At 41.6% G+C, this 25606-nt stretch overlaps 2 protein-coding genes across 3 annotated transcripts in view; both read left to right on the top strand.

Annotated features, from left to right (window-relative positions):
- LOC133564118 (rho GTPase-activating protein 20-like) overlaps positions 1 to 11525 on the top strand; it is a 46302-nt gene extending 34777 nt beyond the window's left edge. Inside the window, exons 10-15 of the mRNA XM_061918244.1 lie at positions 1913 to 2121; positions 2206 to 2370; positions 2438 to 2547; positions 6188 to 6368; positions 7677 to 7791; positions 9718 to 11525. Coding sequence (XP_061774228.1) covers positions 1913 to 2121; positions 2206 to 2370; positions 2438 to 2547; positions 6188 to 6368; positions 7677 to 7791; positions 9718 to 11051 — 2114 coding nt within the window. The 3' untranslated portion in view covers positions 11052 to 11525. The remainder of the gene's footprint in view (positions 1 to 1912; positions 2122 to 2205; positions 2371 to 2437; positions 2548 to 6187; positions 6369 to 7676; positions 7792 to 9717) is intronic.
- A 6903-nt stretch (positions 11526 to 18428) lies between these two features.
- LOC133564116 (radixin-like) overlaps positions 18429 to 25606 on the top strand; it is a 33427-nt gene continuing 26249 nt past the window's right edge. Inside the window, exons 1-2 of one of the 2 annotated variants that reach the window (XM_061918242.1) lie at positions 18429 to 18645; positions 25012 to 25089. In XM_061918242.1, coding sequence (XP_061774226.1) covers positions 25072 to 25089 — 18 coding nt within the window. In that variant the 5' untranslated portion in view covers positions 18429 to 18645; positions 25012 to 25071. The remainder of the gene's footprint in view (positions 18646 to 25011; positions 25090 to 25606) is intronic. The other variant, XM_061918241.1, reaches the window with a different exon arrangement.

The following is a 25606-nucleotide window of genomic DNA, read 5'->3' as shown; positions in this document are numbered from 1 at the left end:
CAGCCAGAAGCTTCCAGAAGAAGAAAAAAAGTCCGCTTTTCGACCGAGAACTGGTCTGAGGACAATTAGCCTGAGATGATAGGAATGTTGCAAGAATGCACTCCTAGACCCTGGGCAGGAACAACGTGCTGTGGGACTCCTACCACTTAACATCTTGCCGCTACCACCCATTCAGTTACAGACTACCGATGTCCCGTTACAGACTAGTAAAGTCCGGTTACAGACTAGCAATGTCCCGTTACAGACTAGTAGCATCCAGTTACATACTACCAATGTCCCGTTACAGACTAGTAATATCCAGCTACAGACTACAAACATCCAGTTACAGACTAGTAACATCCAGTTACAGACTAGTAAAGTCCGGTTACAGACTAGCAATGTTCGGGTACAGATTAGTAACATCCAGTTACAGACTACCAATGTCCCGTTACACACTAGTAACATCCAGTTACAGACTACCAATGTCCCGTTACAGACTAGCAATGTCAAGTTACAGACTAGTAGCATCCAGTTACATACTACCAATGTCCCGTTACAGACTAGTAATATCCAGCTACAGACTACAAACATCCAGTTACAGACTAGTAACATCCAGTTACAGACTAGTAAAGTCCGGTTACAGACTAGCAATGTTCGGGTACAGATTAGTAACATCCAGTTACAGACTACCAATGTCCCGTTACACACTAGTAACATCCAGTTACAGACTACCAATGTCCCGTTACAGACTAGCAATGTCCAGTTACAGACTAGTAGCATCCAGTTACATACTACCAATGTCCCGTTACAGACTAGTAATATCCAGCTACAGACTACAAACATCCAGTTACAGACTAGTAACATCCAGTTACAGACTAGTAAAGTCCGGTTACAGACTAGCAATGTCCCATTATACACTAGTAACATCCAGTTACAGACTACCAATGTCCCGTTACAGACTAGTAAAGTCCGGTTACAGACTAGCAATGTCCAGTTACAGACTAGTAGCATCCAGTTACATACTACCAATGTCCCGTTACAGACTAGTAACATCCAGCTACAGACTACAAACATCCAGTTACAGACTAGTAACATCCAATTACAGACTAGTAAAGTCCAGTTACAGACTAGCAATGTCCAGTTACAGATTCATAATGTCCAGTTACAGACTCAGAACGTCTGGTCACAGACTCGTAACATCCAGTTACAGACTACCAATGTCCGGTTACAGACTAGCAACATCCAGTTACAGACTAACAATGTATGATTAGAGACTAGTAACATCCAGTTACAGACTAGCGATGTCTGGTTAGAGACTAGCAATGTCCGGTTACAGACTAGTAACATCCAGTTACAGACTCATAACATCCAGTTACAGACTCATAACGTCTGGTCACGAACTCATGACGTCCGGTTACAGACTAGTAACATCCAGTTACAGACTCATAACATCCAGTTACAGACTCATAACGTCTGGTCACGAACTCATGACGTCTGGTTACAGACTAGTAACATCCAGCTACAGACTGGCAATGTCCGGTTACAGACTCGTAGCGTCCGGTTACAGACTCGTAACGTCCTTTGTTGAAGCACCTTTGGCAGCAAACACAAGCGGTAGTAGCAGAGTCCTGAGTTATCCATCAAATTGTACGAATGACATTTGATATTTGGTTAAATTGTGTTTTTTACAGTTTTTGATGATAAAATCCTGACAACTGAGATTCCAAAAACTGTGGTACCTTTTTGTCATTTACAGCAAAAAAAAAAGTCTTAGTTGGTAGATTTTTACCGTAAAACAGCAGTAATAATGTACAGTAACATTCTGGCAACTGTAAAAAAAAAAGCAGTACTGCTGTTCCATTGACAGTAGTATGCTGTAAACTTGTCACGTTTCATGTGTCAGGTGAAGTGATGGTTGTCTTCCTGCATGCAGACGCTGCTCAGCCCATGTCGTCCAAGAGGAAAAGGTCCCTAATCAACTGGCCCTTCTGGAAAGGCTCCAGCACCCAGCTGGACGCCCTGGCCCCCCTGACCCCCCTCAGCCCCACCTCGCCCTCACCCTCGCCCACCTCGGGGCGCCTCTTCGGGCGAGCGCTCAGCTCCATCTGCTCGGCGGACAGCGGGCTGCCCAAGCCGGTCATGGTGAGCGTCTGGTCACTCGGCGGCCCTCGAGGGTCCTCCTCGCCTCCTAACGCCGCGCTCCCCCCCCCCCTTGTTGCCCACCAGGACATGCTGGTCTTCCTCGAAGCCGAGGGCCCCTACACCAAGGGCGTCTTCAGGCGCTCGGCGGGGGCCAAAGCCTGCCGGGAGCTGCGCGACCGACTGGACGCGGGGACGGACGACCCCGAGATCGCCCGCCAGTCCGTCTTTGTGGTGGCCGCCGTGCTGAAGGTGACCGCCGGGAGGCTTTTATTTTGGAAAGGAGCACACGGGGGAAACGTCTTGTTTCTGGACGCAGGACTTCCTGCGGAGCATCCCGGGCAGCCTGCTGTGTGGCGAGCTCTGTGAGCGCTGGACGGCCGTCATGGACCTGGAGGGGAGTGACCACATCACCCGCCAAATACACAGGTAGCATCCTTAGCACGCCAGCCAACCTGCTACACCTAGCATGCTAACTCTTTTAGCCAATCTTGCTGGCATACACATCAGTGTCATGTAACCATGACATGTGCTAGCGTTAGCATGCTAATGTTAGGATGCTCCCATTAACCTGCTAACTTTTTTGGGGATCATTTTGCAACCGTTTACCCCGGAGTCAGAAAACTTGGTAGTACTTGACATATGCAATCTTAACATCATCGATCTCAGCGAAACCTGGCTTAAACCAGACGACTTTTTTGCACAAAATGAGGCATTTCCTCCTAACTATAAGAATGCGCATATTGCCCGTCCCCTTAAAAGGGGTCGTACTGATATACAACGAAAACTTTATCCTTAGTCCTAACCTAAATAATAAATATAAATCGTTTGAGGTGCTTACTACGAGGTCTGTCACACTGCTGCCTCTACACCTGGCTGTTATCTACCGCCCCCCCAGGGCCCTATTCGGACTTTATCAATGAATTCTCAGAGTTCGTTGCTGATCTAGTGACGCACGCCGATAATATAATTATAATGGGTGACTTTAATATCCATATGAATACCCCATCGGACCCACCGTGCGTGGTGCTCCAGACTATAATTGATAGCTGTGGTCTTACACAAATAATAAATGAACCCACACATCGCAACGGTAATACGATAGACCTAGTGCTAATGTTAGCATGCTCACATTAACCTGCTAACTTTTTTGGGGATCATTTTTCAACCGTTTACCCCAGAGTCAGAAAACTTGTTAGTACTTGACATATGCAATCTTAACGTCATCGATCTCAACGAAACCTGGGTTAAACCAGACGACTTTTTTGCACAAAATGAGGCATCCCCTCCTAACTATACGAATGCGCATATTGCCCGTCCCCTTAAAAGGGGTCGTACTGATATACAACGAAAACTTTATCCTTAGTCCTAACCTAAATAATAAATATAAATCGTTTGAGGTGCTTACTATGAGGTCTGTCACACCGCTGCCTCTATACCTGGCTGTTATCTACCGCCCCCCCAGGGCCCTATTCGGACTTTATCAATGAATTCTCAGAGTTTGTTGCTGATCTAGTGACGCACGCCGATAATATAATTATAATAGGGGACTTTAATATCCATATGAATACCCCATCGGACCCACCGTGCGTGGTGCTCCAGACTATAATTGATAGCTGTGGTCTTACACAAATAATAAATGAACCCACACATCGCAACGGTAATACGATAGACCTAGTGCTAATGTTAGCATGCTCACATTAACCTGCTAACGTTTTGCCATGGTACAACCCAGAGTCCGATAACTTGGTACTTGACATATGCCAACTGTTAGTGTGCTAACGTTAGCATGCTTACCTTTTCAGCCAATGTTGCTGCCCCACACCTCGGAGTCATATAACAGTCATATAACCATGACATGTGCTAACATTCTAATGTTAGCATGCTCACATTAACCTGCTAACTTTTCTTGGCAATTTTGCCATGGTACACCTCAGAGTCATAACTTGGTACATGACACATGCTAACTTTTCTTTGGGATCATTTTGCAACTTTTTACCCCAGAGTCAGATAACTTGGTACTTGGCATATGCCAACTGTTAGTGTGCTAACATTAACATGCTCCCAGTTAACATGCTAACATTAAAGTGCTAAATTGTGTTGGCGATTTTGCCATCGTACACCTCGGAGCCATATAACTTGGTACATGACATATGCTATTTGTTAACAGCATGCTAACTTTTTTTGTTGCTAATTTTTCAACCGTTTACCAAAGAGTCAAATAACTTTGTACTTGGTACATGCCATATGTTAGCAGGCTGACATGAGCATGCAAACTTTTTTTGCAAATGCTTTTGGCGTATACTTCAGTCATATAATAACTGTTAGCATGCTAACAATGTGCTAACTTATTTAGAAACATTTTCCACTGCACATCGGAGTCATATAACTTTGTGCTTGACAAATGCTAACTGTTAGCATGCAAACTTTTTTTGCCAGTTTTTCCACTGTATATCACAATCATATAACTTGGTACTTGACAAATGTTACTTTTAGCAGGCTAACATTAATGTGTTAACTTGATTTTATTTTTGCCAATTTTACTGCTGTACACCTCAGTCATAACTTTGTACTTGACAAATGCTAACTGTTAGCACGCAAACTTTTTATTTGCAAATTTTGACGCTGTATATCTCAATCATGTAACGTTGTACTTGACAAATGCTAACTGTTAGCATGCAAACTTTTTTTGCTAATTTTGCCGCTGTACACCTCAGTCATATAACTTTGTACTTGACAAATGCTAACTATTAGCATGCAAACGTTTTTCTTCCCAATTTTGTTGCTGTATATCTCAATCATGTAACGTTGTACTTGACAAATGCTAACTGTTTGCTTGCTAACTTTTTTTTGCCATTTTTGCCCCTGTTCACCTCAATCATGTAATGTTGTATTTGACAAATGGTAACTGTTAGCATGCAAACTTTTTTTAGCCAATTTTCCCGCTGTATATCGCAATCATGTAACATACTTGACAAATGCTAACTGTTAGCATGCAAACTCTTTTTTTTTTTGTGCAAATTTTGCCGCTGTACACCTCAGTCATATAATTTTGTATTTGACAAATGCTAACTGTTAAAATGCAATCTTTTTTATGTGCCAATTTTTACCGCTGTACCCCTCAGTCATATAACTTTGTACTTGACAAATGCTAACTGTTAGCACGCAAACTTTTTATTTGCAAATTTTGACGCTGTACATCTCAATCATGTAAAGTTGTACTTGACAAATGCTAATTGTTAGCATGCAAACTTTTTTGGGCCAGTTTTGCCGCTGTACAGCTCAATCATGTAACGTTGTACTCGACAAATGCTAACTGTTTGCATGCTAACTTTTTTTGCCATTTTTGCCGCTGTCCACCTCAATCATGTAATGTTGTATTTGACAAATGCTAACTGTCAGCATGCAAACTTTTTTTTGCCAATTTTGCGGCTGTAAATCGCAATCATGTAACGTACTTGACAAATGCTAACTGTTAGCATGCAAACTTTTTTGTGTGCAAATTTTGCCGCTGTACACCTTAGTCATATAACGTTGTACTTGACAAATGCTAACTGTTAGCATCCAAACTTTTTCTGCAAATTTTGCCGCTAACAAATGCTAACTGTTTGCATGCTAACTTTTTTTTGCCATTTTTACCGCTGTCCACCTCAATCATGTAATGTTGTATTTGACAAATGCTAACTGTTAGCATGCAAACTTTTTTTTGCCAATCTTGCCGCTGTGCACCTCAGTCATATAACGTTGTACTTGACAAATGCTAACTGTTAGCATCCAAACTTTTTCTGCAAATTTTGCCACTAACAAATGCTAACTGTTTGCATGCTAACTTTTTTTTGCCATTTTTGCCGCTGTCCACCTCAATCATGTAATGTTGTATTTGACAAATGCTAACTGTTAGCATGCAAACTTTTTTTTGCCAATCTTGCCGCTGTACACCTCAGTCATATAACGTTGTACTTGACAAATGCTAACTGTTTGCATGCTAACTTTATTTTTTCAATTTTGTGAGCATGCTAACGTTAGCACACGCCATCTGAGTATTATTGTGGCTCCTCCCACCTCCCAGGTTGCTCCGCCTCCTGCCCGAGGAGAACCTGCTGCTGCTGCGCCACGTGATGGCGGTGCTGCACCGTATCCAAGGCAACGCCCGCGACAACCAGATGAACGCCTTCAACCTGTCCGTCTGCATCGCTCCCAGCATGCTTTGGGGCCCCACCCCCCACATGGAGGGGGAGGGCACCAAGAAGGTGAGCTCATTGATGCTCACATTTCCTACACTGAGGCTGGCCCTGAAGGCGTCATGTGCACAACCTGGCTTGCAATTTCTCCCACTCGGCAGCCAAATGACACCTTTGACCTACATGAATGTGGTCCGATACCTGCTGCAGTGCGATACCACAGGTCAAAGATTGTAAATATAGTAGGACCATACCCATCTGACCCTTGATATCAGCACAGACACTAGTCCACATGATACATGCTCACATGTGACTTATGCGATATCATGTGCGATACAAGCAGTACTGCAGCCTGTTTACTTGTGTGGGATATCATGTGCAATATAATCAGTGTTGCAGTGTGTTTACTTGTGTGGGATGTCATGTGCGATACAAGCAGTCCTGCAGCGTGTTTGTGTGTGATACCATGTGCGATATTATCAGTCCTGCAGCGTGTCTAATTGTGTGTATGATATCATGTGCGATACAAGCAGTCCTGCAGCGTGTCTAATTGTGTGTGTGATATCATGTGCGATACAAGCAGTCCTGCAGCGTGTCTAATTGTGTGTGTGATATCATGTGCGATACAAGCAGTCCTGCAGCGTATCTAATTGTGTGTGATATCATGTGCGATACAAGCAGTCCTGCAGCGTATCTAATTGTGTGTGATATCATGTGTGATACAAGCAGTCCTGCAGCATATCTAATTGTGTGTGATATCATGTGTGATACAAGCAGTCCTGCAGCGTATTTAATTGTGTGTGATATCATTTGTGATACAAGCAGTCCTACAGCGTGTCTAATTGTGTGTGTGATATCATGTGCGATACAAGCAGTTCTGCAGCGTATTTACTTGGGTGTGATATTATGTGCGATACAAGCAGTCCTGCAGTGTGTTTACTTGTGTGTGATATCATGTGAGATATCTTAGAGGTATGCTAACGTTTCTTATGTTAGCATGCTAACATTTTGATGCTAGCTTTGTAGCTAATATTGCATGTTTAAACCTGAAAACCATGATTTTTTTTACACTTGGCGCAATCTTAGAAGTATGCTAACGTCACCTATTTTAGCATGCTAATGTTAGCATGCTAACATTTTTTTTTCTAGCTTTTTAGCTAATTGTGTATGTTTAATCCTAAAAACCATGATTTTTGACACTTGATGCTATCTGAGAAGTATGCTAACGTCTCCTTTATTAGCATGCTAACTTGTTATGCCGGCTTTTTAGCTCATTTGATATGTTTTTACCTAAAAAGCACAGGTTTTGATGGATTCAATTTGCTAACTGCTAATGTTTGCGAGCAACTGCCCATGTCCCAAACCCCGCCCCCATAGGTGTGCGAGCTGGTCTGCTTCCTCATCGAGAACTGCACGGCGGTGTTGGGTGACGACGTCACCTCCTTGTTTGCGGCCTCCAGCCAGAAGGGCGGCAGCAGCGAGCACGGCTCCGGTGAGTTAGCACGCTAACTGTTTAGCCAACTTTGTATTTTTACTCTTAAAAGTCATGATTTTTGACACTTGGCGCCATCTCGGGAGTATGTTAAAGTCTTTCATATTAGCATGCTAACGTTTTTTCTAGCTTTTTAGCTATTTTTGTATGTTTAAACCGGAAAAAAATGGGTTTTTGACACTTGGCACAATCTTAGAAGTACGCAAACATCTCGTATATTAGCATGCTAACGTTTCTATGCTAGCTTTTTAACTAATATTGTATGTTTGAACCTGAAAAGCATGATTTTTGATACTATTCACCATTTCAGAAGTATGTTCACATTTATAGTCGCATGCTAACGTTTCTTTGCTAGCTTTTTAGCTAACGTATGTTTAATCCTAAAAATCATGATTTTTGATACTTGGCGCCATCTCGGAAACATATTAACGTCAGTTATATTAGCATGCTAAAGTTTTTGCTAGCTTTTTAGCTAATTTTGTGTGTTCAAACCTGAAAACCAGGATTTATGACACTTGGCGCTATCTTAGAAGTACGCAAACATCTCTTATATTAGCATGCAAACATTTTTACGCTAGCTTTTTAGCTATTGTATGTTCAATCCTAAAAATCATGATTTTCGATACTTTTCACCATTTTGGAAGTATGTTAATGTCGTTTATTTTACCATGCTAACATTACCATGCTAACATTTTGCTAGCTTGTTGGCAAATTTTGTATGTTTAAACATGACAACCAGGATTTTTGACACTTGGCGCTATCTTAGAAGTACGCAAACATCTTTTATATTAGCATGCAAACATTTTTACGCTAGCTTTTTAGCTATTGTATGTTTAATCCTAAAAATCATGATTTTCGATACTTTTCACCATTTCGGAAGTATGTTAATGTCGTTTATATTACCATGCTAACGTTAGCATGCTATTATTTTGCTAGCTTATAGGCAAATTTTGTATGTTTAAACCTGAAACCAGGATTTGTGACACTTGTCGCTATCTTAAAAGTACGCAAACATCTCTTATATTAGCATGCTAACATTTTTACGCTAAGCTTTTTAGCTATTGTATGTTTAATACTAAAATCATGATTTTCGATACTTTTCACCCTCTCGGAAGTATGGTAACGTCGTTTATATCACCATGCTAACGTTAGCATGCTAACATTTTGCTAGCTTTTTGGCAAATGTATGTTTAAACATGAAAACCAGGATTTTTGACACATAGCGCCATCTTAGAAGTATGCTAACGTCTCTTGTATTAGCATGCTAACGTTTCTATGCTAAGTTTTTCTGTTTAATCTTAAAAATCAGGAGTTAAGAGTTAATAATGTTATCTACCTTGCAAAGTAAAAGTTTTGTCGCCGATTGAACGCCGACCCCCCGCGTTGTCGTTGTGGTTACGAGGGCGACGTTCGGGCGGGGAGGGGGGCGGGGCCTCCTGGGGAGAAGGTAGAGGTGTGTTGAGGTGGCGGGAGGGGGGCGGGGCCTCCTGGGGAGAAGGTAGAGGTGGTGGGAGGGGGGCGGGGCCTCCTGGGGAGAAGGTAGAGGTGGGTTGAGGTGGTGGGAGGGGGGCGGGGCCTCCTGGGGAGAAGGTAGAGGTGGTGGGAGGGGGGCGGGGCCTCCTGGGGAGAAGGTAGAGGTGTGTTGAGGTGGCGGGAGGGGGGCGGGGCCTCCTGGGGAGAAGGTAGAGGTGTGTTGAGGTGGTGGGAGGGGGGCGGGGCCTCCTGGGGAGAAGGTAGAGGTGTGTTGAGGTGGTGGGAGGGGGGCGGGGCCTCCTGGGGAGAAGGTAGAGGTGTGTTGAGGTGGTGGGAGGGGGGCGGGGCCTCCTGGGGAGAAGGTAGAGGTGTGTTGAGGTGGTGGGAGGGGGGCGGGGCCTCCTGGGGAGAAGGTAGAGGTGTGTTGAGGTGGTGGTGTGTTTGTGCCGGCAGACGTGTCGTCCTTCCAGACCAACGACTCGTCCTACGACAGCCTGGAGAACGAGCTGAACGACGACCCCGAGTCGCCGTGCCGGGAGCAGCTTCCCCTCCGCGACACGCCCGACAGCCGCAGCCGTGACTCCGTCATCACGCTGAGCGACGGCGAGGGCGACGTGCCCCCGGAGTTCTCCCCGCCGGCCAGGCCGCGCCGCTTCAATCCCGCCGTCCGCCAGCCGCGCTCTCGCCACGCCAACGGGGCGTTGTCGTCGCAGGACGCCGGGAGGAGGTCCCGCCGGAGCTCGGAGCCGGCCCTGGCCGGGGCTCCGCCCACCATGGCGGTTATCCGTGCGGAGGCGCCGCTACGAAAGGCGAGCTACGACGCCGCCATAGACGGGGAGGAGGAGGAGGAGGAGGAGGAGGAAGAGGAGGAGCTCCTGGAGAAAAGTCTAAAGGGACTGAAGTTGAACGTGGAAAGAGACAGAAAGGGCGGAGCTAAAGTGGTGTGTAGCGGGCGGAGGAAAAGCAAACATGCGGCCCCGCCTCCTCTGCGACTGCACGCCAGCTGCTCCAGTCTGTCGTCGTCGGCAACCTCCCCCACCGGCTCCTCCTTAAGCTCCCTGGACTCCGCCTTCTCGCAGTACTCCACCGACTACGCCGTCCCCACCCAAAGGTCGCCCGGGTGCTCCCCGCCGCAGAGGGAGGCCCCGCCCACTCCATCCTCCCACGGCGCCCACCCCAACACCTGGCTCAAGAAGGACCGCCGCCTGTCCCTGAAGCAGCCCGCCAATGGACACGCCCACGAGCGCTCCGGCAGCCCGCCGTCGTACCAGCAGGCGCTGCTGCAGCTGCGGCACGCCACGCCGTTCTTCAGGGGGGCGGAGAAAACTCTGACGGTCCGAGAGCTCAGACTCCTTCAGGACCAGGCCACGCCCCTTGCGGCGGGCGACGCCGCCCAGCCCCCGACGGGGGTCTTCTACGGACAAAACGCCACCACGTTGGTCCTCAAGCGCCGCAAGTCCCACTCTCTGGCTCCGCCCACGGAGGCGCGCCCACTGAGCAAGACGCTTCCACGCCGTGCGTCCGAGCCCGCCAAAATGGACGCCCGCCAGCCCTGCGCCACCCTGGACAGACCTCGTTCCCGCAAAGCTCCGCCCCCAGACGGCGTGGAGCCTCGCTTTTGCCTGTCGCCCTCCGCCGACCGCGCCGTGCGGGACTACTTCTCCTCGGACGCGGCGGGCGGCCAGGAGGTGGCGCTGGCCGTCACGCGGGCCAAGAGGGAGTGGCAGACTCGGCCGCCATTGGACGACTTGGAGCAGCTCTTCTTCGCCGAAGAGTCGTACGTCTGAGCAGGAAGTGGCGCTCAGTGGGAGGTCCTTAAAGGTACGCACGCGCTCCCTGCGTCCTCGCTGCCATTTGCCAGCACGGACCGCCAAAATAAGAGCGCGAGAGACTCTGGGAAGCTGCCGACAGGAAGGACCAATCCCGAAAGAGCAGCACAAAACATTCCCGGAAGTTGCCGCCAAAATAAAAGCTTCTCTTTTAGCACACAAACATTCCGCTTTTATTCATTTTTTTTATCCAGCTTTTATTTTGTACCAGATGGCAGACTTTGTAGTATTTATTAGCCTCGGTCCCCATGGTTACCGACTTGATCTTGTATATGACAAATATTATTATGGTATGTCAATTATCATATTTATCAGGCAGAAATATCAAATGATGTATTTTTGTACTTTGTGCTGCTGTCGCCATGGAAACTAGACTTTCGACATGAACATGTTCCAGCATCTGGCTTTCAATAAATGTCCCAAAACAGCAAATGTCATTCTTTTCTTCATCCTCCTTACCATAGAGGATCTTTGACATGCCAGAGAGTCTTCTCTTAGAAAGGATCTTTGACTAGTCTTTTGCCTTAAAAACAGCAGAGTTCTGCTGCTATAAAGGATCTTTGACGTGTGTTTTGCATGCTTTGAAAATAGGAGCGCACTCCTTCCATAAAGGATCTTTGACTAGTGGTTTGCCTTATTTCACCACAAGTTGTGTGTGTGTGTGTGTGTGTGTGTGTGTGTGTGTGTGTGTGTGTGTGTGTGTGTGTGTGTGTGTGTGACAACCATTGGTACTTTAACTTTAACTTAACTTTAAAAACAGCACAGTTCTCCTTTCATAAAGGATCTTTGACTGGCGTTTTGCTTTAAAAACAAACTCCCTTCTGCTATTAAAGGATCTATGACGTGTTTTGAATGCTTTAAAAACCGCAGAGTACTCCTTTTATAAAGGATCTTTGACTAGTGGTTTGCCTTAAAAACAGCAGAGTTCTCCTTTCATAAAGGATCTTTGACTAGTCTCTTGCCTTAAAAACAAACTTCTGCTGCTATAAAGGATCTTTAACTAGTGTTCTGCCTTAAAAACAGCAGAGTCCTGCTGCTATAAAGGATCTTTGACGTGTGTTTTGCATACTTTGAAAATAGGAGAGCACTCCTTCCATAAATAATCTTCGACTATTGTGTTTGCCTTAAAAACAGCAGAGTTCTGCCTCCATAAAGGATCTTTGACTCATCTTTTGCCTTAAAAACCAACTTCTGCCGCCATAAAGGATCTTTGACTAGTGGTTTGCTTTAAAAACCAACTTCTGCTGCCATAAAGGATCTTTGACTAGTGGTTTGCCTTAAAAACCAACTTCTGCCGCCATAAAGGATCTTTGACTAGTGGTTTGCCTTAAAAACCAACTTCTGCTGCCATAAAGGATCTTTGACTAGTGGTTTGCCTTAAAAACCAACTTCTGCTGCCATAAAGGATCTTTGACTAGTGGTTTGCCTTAAAAAACAACTTCTGCTGCCATAAAGGATCTTTGACTAGTGGTTTGCCTTATTTCACCACACCTATTGTGTGTGTGACAATCATTGGTACTTTTACTTTAGCTTAACTTTAAAAACAGCACAGTTCTCCTTTCATAAAGGATCTTTGACTCGTGTTTTGCCTTAAAAACAAACTTCTGCTGCTATAAAGGATATGTGATGTGTTTTGCATGCTTTAAAAACAGTAGAGCACTCCTCCCATAAAGGATCTTTGACTAGTGGTTTGCCTTAAAAAACTTATGCTGCTATAAAGGATCTTTGACTGGTGTTCTGCCTTAAAAACAGCAGAGTCCTGCTGCTATAAAGGATCTTTGACGTGTGTTTTGCATACTTTGAAAACAGGGGAGCACTCCTTCCATAAATAATCTTCGACTATTGTGTTTGCCTTAAAAACAGCAGAGTTATGGCTCCATAAAGGATCTTTGACTCATCTTTTGCCTTAAAAACCAACTTCTGCTGCCATAAAGGATCTTTGACTAGTGGTTTGCTTTAAAAACCAACTTCTGCTGCCATAAAGGATCTTTGACTAGTGGTTTGCCTTAAAAACCAACTTCTGCCGCCATAAAGGATCTTTGACTAGTGGTTTGCCTTAAAAACCAACTTCTGCTGCCATAAAGGATCTTTGACTAGTGGTTTGCCTTAAAAACCAACTTCTGCTGCCATAAAGGATCTTTGACTAGTGGTTTGCCTTAAAAAACAACTTCTGCTGCCATAAAGGATCTTTGACTAGTGGTTTGCCTTATTTCACCACACCTATTGTGTGTGTGTGACAATCATTGGTACTTTTACTTTAGTTTAACTTTAAAAACAGCACAGTTCTCCTTTCATAAAGGATCTTTGACTCGTGTTTTGCCTTAAAAACAAACTTCTGCTGCTATAAAGGATTTGTGATGTGTTTTGCATGCTTTAAAAACAATAGAGCACTCCCCCCATAAAGGATCTTTGACTAGTGGTTTGCCTTAAAAAACTTATGCTGCTATAAAGGATCTTTGACTGGTGTTCTGCCTTAAAAACAGCAGAGTCCTGCTGCTATAAAGGATCTTTGACGTGTGTTTTGCATACTTTGAAAATAGGAGAGCACTCCTTCCATAAATAATCTTCGACTATTGTGTTTGCCTTAAAAACAGCAGAGTTCTGCCTCCATAAAGGATCTTTGACTCATATTTTGCCTTAAAAAACAACTTCTGCCGCCATAAAGGATCTTTGACTAGTGGTTTGCCTTAAAAACCAACTTGTGCTGCCATAAAGGATCTTTGACTTGTGGTTTGCCTTAAAAACCAACTTCTGCCGCCATAAAGGATCTTTGACTAGTGGTTTGCCTTAAAAACCAACTTCTGCTGCCATAAAGGATCTTTGACTAGTGGTTTGCCTTAAAAACCAACTTCTGCTGCCATAAAGGATCTTTGACTAGTGGTTTGCCTTAAAAAAACAACTTCTGCTGTCATAAAGGATCTTTGACTAGTGGTTTGCCTTATTTCACCACACCTATTGTGTGTGTGACAATCATTGGTACTTTTACTTTAGCTTAACTTTAAATACAGCACAGTTCTCCTTTCATAAAGGATCTTTGACTCATGTTTTGCCTTAAAAACAAACTTCTGCTGCTATAAAGGATATGTGATGTGTTTTGCATGCTTTAAAAACAATAGAGCACTCCTCCCATAAAGGATCTTTGACTAGTGGTTTGCCTTAAAAAACTTATGCTGCTATAAAGGATCTTTGACTGGTGTTCTGCCTTAAAAACAGCAGAGTCCTGCTGCTATAAAGGATCTTTGACGTGTGTTTTGCATACTTTGAAAATAGGAGAGCACTCCTTCCATAAATAATCTTCGACTATTGTGTTTGCCTTAAAAACAGCAGAGTTCTGCCTCCATAAAGGATCTTTGACTCATATTTTGCCTTAAAAAACAACTTCTGCCGCCATAAAGGATCTTTGACTAGTGGTTTGCCATAAAAACCAACTTGTGCTGCCATAAAGGATCTTTGACTTGTGGTTTGCCTTAAAAAACAACTTCTGCCGCCATAAAGGATCTTTGACTAGTGGTTTGCCTTAAAACCAACTTCTGCTGCCATAAAGGATCTTTGACTAGTGGTTTGCCTTATTTCACCACACCTATTGTGTGTGTGACAATCATTGGTACTTTTACTTTAGTTTAACTTTAAAAACAGCACAGTTCTCCTTTCATAAAGGATCTTTGACTCGTGTTTTGCCTTAAAAACAAACTTCTGCTGCTATAAAGGATATGTGATGTGTTTTGCATGCTTTAAAAACAATAGAGCACTCCCCCCATAAAGGATCTTTGACTAGTGGTTTGCCTTAAAAAACTTATGCTGCTATAAAGGATCTTTGACTGGTGTTCTGCCTTAAAAACAGCAGAGTCCTGCTGCTATAAAGGATCTTTGACGTGTGTTTTGCATACTTTGAAAATAGGAGAGCACTCCTTCCATAAATAATCTTCGACTATTGTGTTTGCCTTAAAAACAGCAGAGTTCTGCCTCCATAAAGGATCTTTGACTCATATTTTGCCTTAAAAAACAACTTCTGCCGCCATAAAGGATCTTTGACTAGTGGTTTGCCTTAAAAACCAACTTGTGCTGCCATAAAGGATCTTTGACTTGTGGTTTGCCTTAAAAACCAACTTCTGCCGCCATAAAGGATCTTTGACTAGTGGTTTGCCTTAAAAACCAACTTCTGCTGCCATAAAGGATCTTTGACTAGTGGTTTGCCTTAAAAAACAACTTCTGCTGCCATAAAGGATCTTTGACTAGTGGTTTGCCTTAAAAAAACAACTTCTGCTGCCATAAAGGATCTTTGACTAGTGGTTTGCCTTAAAAAAACAACTTCTGCTGCCATAAAGGATCTTTGACTAGTGGTTTGCCTTATTTCACCACACCTATTGTGTGACAATCATTGGTACTTTTACTTTAGCTTAACTTTAAATACAGCACAGTTCTCCTTTCATAAAGGATCTTTGACTCATGTTTTGCCTTAAAAACAAACTTCTGCTGCTATAAAGGATATGTGATGTGTTTTGCATGCTTTAAAAACAATAGAGCACTCCCCCCATAAAGGATCTTTGACTAGTGGTTTGCCTTAAAAAACTTATGCTGCTATAAAGGATCTTTGACTGGTGTTCTGCCTTAAAAACAGCAGAGTCCTGCTGCTATAAAGGATCTTTGACGTGTGTTTTGCATACTTTGAAAATAGGAGAGCACTCCTTCCATAAATAATCTTCGACTATTGTGTTTGCCTTAAAAACAGCAGAGTTCTGCCTCCATAAAGGATCTTTGACTCATATTTTGCCTTAAAAAACAACTTCTGCCGCCATAAAGGATCTTTGACTAGTGGTTTGCCATAAAAACCAACTTGTGCTGCCATAAAGGATCTTTGACTTGTGGTTTGCCTTAAAAAACAACTTCTGCCGCCATAAAGGATCTTTGACTAGTGGTTTGCCTTAAAAACCAACTTCTGCTGCCATAAAGGATCTTTGACTAGTGGTTTGCCTTAAAAACCAACTTCTGCTGCCATAAAGGATCTTTGACTAGTGGTTTGCCTTAAAAAAACAACTTCTGCTGCCATAAAGGATCTTTGACTAGTGGTTTGCCTTAAAACCAACTTCTGCTGCCATAAAGGATCTTTGACTAGTGGTTTGCCTTATTTCACCACACCTATTGTGTGACAATCATTGGTACTTTTACTTTAGCTTAACTTTAAATACAGCACAGTTCTCCTTTCATAAAGGATCTTTGACTCATGTTTTGCCTTAAAAACAAACTTCTGCTGCTATAAAGGATTTGTGATGTGTTTTGCATGCTTTAAAAACAATAGAGCACTCCCCCCATAAAGGATCTTTGACTAGTGGTTTGCCTTAAAAAACTTATGCTGCTATAAAGGATCTTTGACTGGTGTTTTGCCTTAAAAACAGCAGAGTTCTGCTGCCATAGAGGATCTTTGTATTCTTTAAAAACAGTAGAGCGCTCCTTTCGTAAAGGATCTTTGACTATAGTGTTTGACCTTAAAAAAACAGCAGAGCGCTCTTGCCATAAAGGATCTTGGACTAGAATAAGTTGCTGGACACTCCATTGAATGAAGGCCCCAATGCCCACGTGTGATTGGTCCACTCGTGGATGATCGTGATTGTCCACTGGAGTTATTCTCTACATTTCATCTCCCAAAGAAAAGAGGACACGTGGGCAAATGTGGTCCTATGCCGCCCTCTGGTGGCCAAACACCAAACCTGCAATTATACTTTTTAAATTTTTTAAAAAATGTGTTAATTTGTTGTTGTTGTTGTTGTTGTCCTTTGACGATTGTCCATTGAAGAACTGTGAACAAAAACTATTTTCTTTGGCTTATTAAAAAAATTAAAAAAAAGATAGCAAAATAAAATGTTTTAAAACATGCATATTTTTAATTACATTTAGTAATTTCATATTGTTATTTTTGTCCGGATCAGTCAAGATGACTTATTTTGTTATGTCGTTGTTGTTGTTGTTGTTGTTTTTTTTAATCCAAATGCTGGTTGCCATGGAGACGTAGCAAACTGTTGTAACACAAAGTAATGGCCACTTGATGTCACTGTTTCCCCACAATTGGATGTCAAAATGACGCGCACTCAGCTCATCAATGATCAATCGAATAATCAATCATTCAATCAATCGATCACAAGGCAGAGAACTGTCCATAGATGTACGTTTTGGAGTTCATCATATCGTGCTAGCTGACTGAAGGAAAGCCCTCCATCAAGGACATGGTTGCGAGAGGGAAAAAAGAAAGAAAAAAACAGGCTTCGCTACACATCTTTAAATGTGAAACACTTATCTGTCAGTCAGTTGCTGACAAGGAAGCTGTAAGTTTGACCATTTTGTTTTTTCGTCAGCGAACATGCTAGCCGAGCAACGACCTAATATTAAGATGTAATGTTAGCATGTAGCTCACATTGCTACACTGTCAGAAAATTAATATATAGATTATATGATAAATGATAAAACTGGCAGCTTGGACGCCAAAATCAATATAACAGGTATAATTAATGTATACATATATATATATATATATATATATATATATATATATATCGATATATATATATATATTATACCTATTATATATACATATATATACATATATAATTTTATATTATATATATAGATATTATACCAGTTATATTTATTCAGTTTTGTATATATGTATATATATATATATATATATATATATATACATATATATATATATATACTGTATATATGTAATACCTGTTATATTTATTATTTATTCAGTTATATATATATATATATATATATATATATATATATATATATATATATATATATATATATATATATATATACAGCAATTTTCTACCGTTTGTCCCTCAAATATACAGTACCTGTATATAAACACCGTATATATAAACACCCAAATGTATATGCATACATAAATCCATTTTCCTTTATTCATACATGTTTTCAAGAAAACTTTATTATATTTGCTTGATAAATTGCAAAAGACAAATTTTTACCATTGACTTCTTGGATATACTCGTCATTTTAATAATACATATATACGTTTCCCAACTGATTTTCATTAGTAATGGTCCTTTAAAAAGAAAATAAATTAATTTATTGTAAAAAAAAATTATAAAGTTTAATGCTGACAAACTCCTAAAATAGTCATTTATGATCATGTTTCTTTGAGAGCTGATGCGACCTTTTATTGTTGGCTACTGAGTGGACTTCCATATAAGGAGTGGCAGCGGAAGTGAGCGTCCATATAAGGAGTGACAGCGGAAGTAGGGATGTGAGGTTTTGCATAGGGGGCGGGGCGAAGAAGGACTGACTTGGCGCCTATTTGAGGAGTTCACTATCATCATCATCATCATCATCATCATAGCAACCCGGCCGCCATGTTGACTCACTCTGGGACACACTCGGCTCGGCTCGGCGGCGTCACGGAGCTTCTTGACCGGTAACTGTCACCGAGGAGGACGCGGCGGTGGTGGATGTTTTTCAGCCCGGGACGGCGGACACGCGAGCAGGCATCCTCACCTTCTTCTTCTTCTTCTTCTCGTTGTTGTTGTTGTCGGTGAGTCGGACGTCATCTCCTTACAACTTGTTGCCGCACATAGCGCTGGCTGCCCGGATTCTGATGCTCCGTGGCTGCCCGGGCTCCTCACCTCCGTGGCTGCCCGGGCTCCTCACCTCCGTGGCTGCCCGGGCTCCTCACCTCCGTGGCTGCCCGGGCTCCTCACCTCCGTGGCTGCCCGGGCTCCTCACCTCCGTGGCTGCCCGGGGTCCTCAGCTCCGTGGCTGCCCGGGCTCCTCAGCTCCGTGGCTGCCCGGGGTCCGGAGCTCCGTGGCTGCCCGGGCTCCTCAGCTCCGTGGCCGGGGTCCGGAGCTCCGTGGCCGGGGTCCGGAGCTCCGTGGCCGGGGTCCGATGCTCCGTGGCGTGTTGCCAGGTGCTGCTTGTGGCGCATCACTTCCAAGATGTTTGACAACTAGCGGCCAGCGCATTCATCCCTCCAGGAGATGCTGCATCATTTATTGTGGCCCACCATGTCATTGTATTTTGGCCTGTCATTCAAATTTATTGTGGCCTGCTCATAATTTGAACGTGATACACCATATATCATTTTACGTGGCCCACCATTTACCTGCCAGTAAATTTTATTGTGGCCTGTTCCATAATTTAACATGACACGCCACCAAATATTGTGGACTATTCCTTTTTTTAAGCCAAAAACTAGTAATGTGAAAAAAAGTTGTCATTATACAAGAATATTTTGGTAAAAAAGAGTAAAATTTTCCCACAAAAAAAAAGTGTTCCCATTTTACACGATCAAGTATTCTGAAAGAAGTATTTAAAAATATATATATATTTTTCCTTGATAAAAAACTAGTAATGTGAGAAAAAAGTTGTCATTGTACGAGGATATTTTTTTAGAAAAAAGGTAAAATTTTGCCATAAAAAAGTGTTGCCATTTTACACGATCAAATATTCTGGATTTTTTAGTTTTTGGGGTTTTTTTTGTGCAAAAAAAATAGTATTGTGTGAAAAAAGTTGTCTTTGTGGAAGAAAAGTGTTGTTTTTTTTGTGAGAAAAATGTGCTCACAAAAAACTAGTAATGTGAGAAAAAAGTTGTCATTGTAAAAGAATATTTTGATAAAGAAAAAGGGTAAAATCTTACCACAAAAAAGTGTTGCCATTTTACACGAGCAAGTATTCTGAAAGAAGTATTTAAAAAAGATTAAAAAACTAGTAATGTGAGAAAAAAGTTGCCATTGTACAATAAATATTTAGAGAAAAAAGGTAAGATTTTACCACCAAACAAAAAAGTGTTGCCATTTTACATGATCAAATATTCTGGGAAAAGTTTTTTTAATTTTTCTTTTCACCAAAAAACTCATATTGTGTGAAAAAAGTTGTCATTGTACAATAATATTTTGAGAAAAAAGATACAATTTTACCATTAAAAAAAATTACAAAGTGTTGCCATTCTACACGATCAAATATTCTGCAAATGTATTTTTTATTTTTTATTTTACCAAAAAACTAGTAATGTGTGAAAAAAGTTGTCATTGTACAAGGATATTTTGAGAAAGAAGGCAACATTTTACCATAAAAGAAAAATGTTGCCATTTTACATGATCAAATATACTGAAAAAAGTTTTTTTAATTTTCGTTTTTACCAAAAATACAGTAATGTGTGAAAAAAGTTGTCATTGTACAATAATATTTTGAGAAAAAAGATGAAATTTTACCATTTAAAAAAAAAAAAAAGTGTTGCCATTTCACACGATCAAATTTTCTGGAAAAAGTATTTAAAAATTATTTTTTGCCAAAAAACTAGTATTGTGTGAAAAAAGTTGTCATTGTAAAACGATATTTTAAGAAAAAAAGGAAAACTTTTACCATAAAAAGAAGTGTTGCCATTTTACACGATCAAATATTCTGGAAATGTATTTTTCCTTCTCTTTTTTTTTAACCAAAAAACTAGTATTGTGTGAAAAAAGTTGTCATTTTACCACAGTTATTCACTGTAGGAATATTTGGAGGAAATTGTTTACATTTTTCAGGAACATTTGACAGAAATAAAACCGCCATCAAAGTAAAAACATTCAACTAAAAGTCAGTGGCAGTGAATATGGAGCAGACAGGAAGTAGTATTTCTAAGCAGATCAGAGATAATTACACCTACGTCTCAATCTTCCCGCTAACCTGAGCCTCCGTGTGGTCTTCCCCACTCATGTGATGCTGCATTTACAACAGAAAGGTGGCTAATTGTCGGTCGATGAGTGATACATTTTAAACTAACAGCCCTTTGGCTGCCTTTTGGGAACTGCAGGGGGTAAAAGAACCCCTGGGAGTTGTAGTGTTTAATAACTTTTACCCTCCGTACATCCCAGACTTGTTCAGGCCAGGGTCTCCTAAAGATCCCATTTTAAACCCAGGATATAGCTCCCAGACTCTGGAAAAACTTGCACCAGTCCCTCAGTGATCTGGACTGTGTTGAAACACTTTTTAGTGAAGCTTTTAGTTAATGCACCTTTTAACTACCATTTTTAATCCACTTGTTGTGATGTTGTGTTCATTGAATTGTTGATTTACTTCACCTGAGATTTGATCTGTGGAAAGCACTTTATAAATACAATTGACTTACTTCCAGGTGAATATCTGCTCCAAATATCGTTTATTGGCCTCCTTGATCACTAATAATCGGTATCGGCCCTGAAAAAAAAAGACATTTGTTGTTGAAAAATTGCATTGTTTTTGCAGGGAAAATGACAACATTTTTCTCATAAAATGGCAAGCGTGGTCTCCTGTAATACTTTTTCCTTTTGAATCTTGTGATTTTTTTTCTTTTTCTTTTTCTAACCTACTTGTCCCAATTCTTTAAAGATGAGTGGGGGTCTGTGTCTGTCTAATACGGGAGCGTCACGCTGCTTTTCATGGAAGGCCACGTTGCAGTTTTGTCTGCCCTCAGAGGCCCGCAAGCTTCTAACATGAATAAAAGAATGAGGATTAGATATTGTCACACCATTACCTGCGTGTTTGATGAGTATCCTATTTCCTTGAAGTGCCGCCAGGTATATAGTATGTGCCTGCCTAGGATTACTGCCGGGTCAAACTCATTTTGCAAAATAATTAGCGCATGCTTAGCATTACCGCCGGCTCAGGACTAACGGCGGGTCAAACTCGTTTCGCACAATATTATTTTTATTAGCGCATGTCTAGAATTTCCGCCAAGTCAAACTCGTTTCGCCAAATAATTAGCATATGTCTAGAATTCCCGCCGGGTCAAACTCGTCACGTCACGAGTGACACTTCACCTGTCATCATTTTCAAAATGGAGGAGGCTGATTTCAATCATTTGAAATCGCATAAAGGGAAGAAGATTAAGAGCTATTCAGTAGGATTTAAGGTCCAAGCTATTGAATATGTTAAAAAGAACAGTAAGCAGCTATGTTTTATTAATATACCGTAGCTGCGTGTGTCAAATATGAGTCATTAAATGACTCCCGCCTCCTGGTGGTAGAGGGCGCTAGTGATCCTTCTTGCGACTACTCGGCTGCAGAAGAAGTGACAACAAGCAGCAAGAGTGAGCAGCGATCCTTTATTTTTTCCTCTCGCTTGCACTTTTAACATGGAGGATTACATATCTAAAATAAAACCGTTTTCTAAACTGGACTTTCAATGGAAGCAGGAGGTAATAAAGGAAGATCTCCATCGAGACAGAGAGACTTTTAAAACTGAAGAAAGATAAGGAAGACTTCTATAAACAAGTTATTGATGCTTTTGATCAGAAGGAGCTGCGCATGGACTTCATTTATAAGTAAAGGTAAGACCATAATAATGTTTTTTTTATTAAATGTGCTTTTCAGGATGGTATCCTTACATCACACTCAAATATCTAAGCGCAGGCCTAAATTTACCGCATGCCTTTGGTAAGTGCCGGAGTGAGAAGAGGTTTTAAATTAATTAGCCCCCCCGGGACAATGCAAGGAAATATGGTAAATGTATATTTGAGCTGCAATGTAAAAAAAAAAAAAAAAAATCTTGCGGTCCAAAAAAATGGCAGAATTTGACCATAAAGTTGACAGTAAAATGGTTTCACTCTATTTTACTGTAACATTCTAGTGATTGAGCTGCCAATCTTTTGTTAGCTTTTTTGCATGAAATATATTGTTGCTGTTTTCACAGAGTGTTACCGTAAATGTAAAAATGCTACCACAGTTTTTTTCTGACTGTAGGATTCTAAAGACCGAGCTGTTTGGAAAAGAAAAAATACATTGTCATGTTTACAGTGTACAATTTAATGGGTAACTTGCTTTGAAATCAGGATGCTAAGGATGTTTCTACCCCAAAAATGTTTAGAATGTATGATAATATAATATCTGTTGCATTATCGGATAGATAATGTTTAAGATATATGTAAGTGCATGCAGTACATGTCCTTTTTTCCCTGTCAAAATCGAAAGAGAAAGAAAGAGAAAGTACTTTAATTGATGCATAGTATTTCCAAGCTTTCACGGCTCATTTGCAAGGATGTGGCGACCCACTTCTGGCCCCCGGGCCTTGACTTTGACACCTGTGCTCTAATACCTCTTGCTGTTATTGCAATGAAAACACCAGCGCACACACACACACACACACACACACACACACACATTTATGACATTCGCCTCAATCACTTAGGAGTGTGCGGGATGGAGAACAGCAGCAAAGTAGCAAGAGAAATGAGGCAAGATGATTAACGGGAGTACTTGTGTCAGGTATTTGCAGCCCAGGTAGACTATATCCAGTATTTAGGTCACGCTGGACTTGGACTCTCTGCTCCTTCTCTCGGCACGGCTGAAAGGAAGGAAGTACCTTGGAGGTTATGTCTGACAATTAGTCAGAGGAGGGATTACACATTTGCATAATGTTTCATTTCATATATTCCGCCTGTGTTTAGAACATTTTGCACAGATTAAAAGTGTGTGAGGAAGCAGAGTGTCTCCTCGTCCAGCCAGGTGTTCTTTTACCACTTTGAGTCCTATTCAAGCATTATATCTGACCTAGTTAACAGGATAAACTTTGTCTAATGTTTCAAAATCAAGTCAAACATTATTATCCAGTTTAGGTCAGCCCGATCGCCAACATAAGTACTAATCAAAAGCAGTAGGAATGTCCCCATTTGTCCTAGTTTACCTGACACAGGAAACGTGACAAATATAGAGAGGCGCACCATCCACTTCAGCTGCAAGATGGTGGTAGTGTGTTTAATATATTCAAGTAGCTATTCCAACTACATAGAGTGGTGCTTTCCATCATTTTCAGCAGACTGAATTGCAAAAGGCAGTCTGCAATCTGCAAGGTTAATATTGTCTGCTTCTCTTTCTTCCCCTCATCTTTCTGCTTTCTTTTGTATCTCTAGTCATCATTATGTCTATGTATTGTTGCTTTTCAACAACTGTATTGTTGATAATAGTGGTCAATTATTGGTATTGTTCATTATCAATAGTGATATTTCTATTGGCATTTGTATCGCTCCAGTTGTAGTGTAATAATGCTCATTGTCATTTCTGTATTATTATTTATCTTGCTAAATGCTTCTTTGCTATCACTTTTACCATCATATTTGTACATATCATATTTGCTGATGTTGTTATTGTTGTTTTTTGTCTCTCTTTCTATTCCTTTCTTGTCCCCGCAATTTCCCCCTCCGTCTTCCTTTTTGTCCTCTTTCTATCTCCTCCTGCTCTGGTCCAAATGATAATATAAATACATTTAATAAAGTCAAATACAAAAAAGGCAACAAGAGAAGTTTCCTACACTTTTCTTTTGTAAAGTACATCTGAACAGCTGATATGGGCATCTACACCTACATCTACATCTACACCTACATCTACACCTACACCTACATCTACACCTACTATATGATTTGCCTGAGAAGCTGGACAGGACAAAAAAAAAAATTCTGACTGAGGTTGGCAGATCCAGCTGGATGGACTGGACTACTCCAAGGAACTTCACACTTCCACTGCCTCTTACTAGGGGTTGAGGTCTGGGACCATAATAGCTGAATAGACAAGTGTTTTGTCAGTAAAAAAATCTCTAACCAACACATTTTACACAGAAATCAGGCCATTTTCAGGAAGAAGTAGGTCATGCCTGCGCACAATATGACAGTAATCACATGGTTGTTGTCAGTACCGTCAGAAAAGAAAGACTAAAAGCAACACTAGCAATGATTGTACTTCTGAAAAGAAGTAGAGCAGCCTCATGTACGCCCAAAACTGAAGAGGAGACATTTTGACAAGATTTATTCATTCCTTTTGACACATCATGGCCATTTAATGATGAATTGACATGGGATTATTACGTATGGCTCCTTTAAGAAAAGGTGTGCCAGGTGGAGACATTGTGAGACCTCCTCGTCTTCACGTGTCGCTCTTGTCCTCCTCACAGGCGCTGGCGGGAAGGCCCGCAGACTTCTTTCTCTTCTCCAAGCAGCAAGGCAGAGGGAGGATGAAGATGCCCAAGCCGGTGAGCCATCTTTTACTCCCTTGTTGAAAGTCCCATTGGCCTTTTTATTGTCTTATCAGGAACATAAAACACATGAATAATGAAGTACAACTGCAAAACATGAAGAGTGTCCTTGCACATAATGCTGCTGTCAGACCTACATAATCAACTATTTATATATATTCATTGGAAATGTCCGATAATATCGGCCGATAAATGCTTTGAAATGTAATATCGGAAATTATCGGTATCTGTTTCAAAAATTAAAATGTATGACTTTTTAAAACGCAGATGTGTGTGGTAGAAGTACACAGCGCCCAAAAACCTTAAAGGCATTGCCTTTGCGTGCCGGCCCACTCACATAATATCTACGGATTTTCACACACAAGTGAATGCAAAGCATACTTTGCCAACAGCCATACAGGTCACACTGAGGGTGGCCGTATAAACAACTTTAAAACTTACAAATATGTGTGAACCCACACCAAACAAGAATGACAAACACATTTCGGCAGAACATCCGCACCGTAACACAACA

Source organism: Nerophis ophidion, linkage group LG13, assembly GCF_033978795.1.
Source record: "Nerophis ophidion isolate RoL-2023_Sa linkage group LG13, RoL_Noph_v1.0, whole genome shotgun sequence".
NCBI lineage: Eukaryota > Metazoa > Chordata > Actinopteri > Syngnathiformes > Syngnathidae > Nerophis > Nerophis ophidion.
The sequence above is the reverse complement of the archived record's forward strand: the minus strand, read 5'-3'. Positions and strand labels throughout refer to the sequence as shown.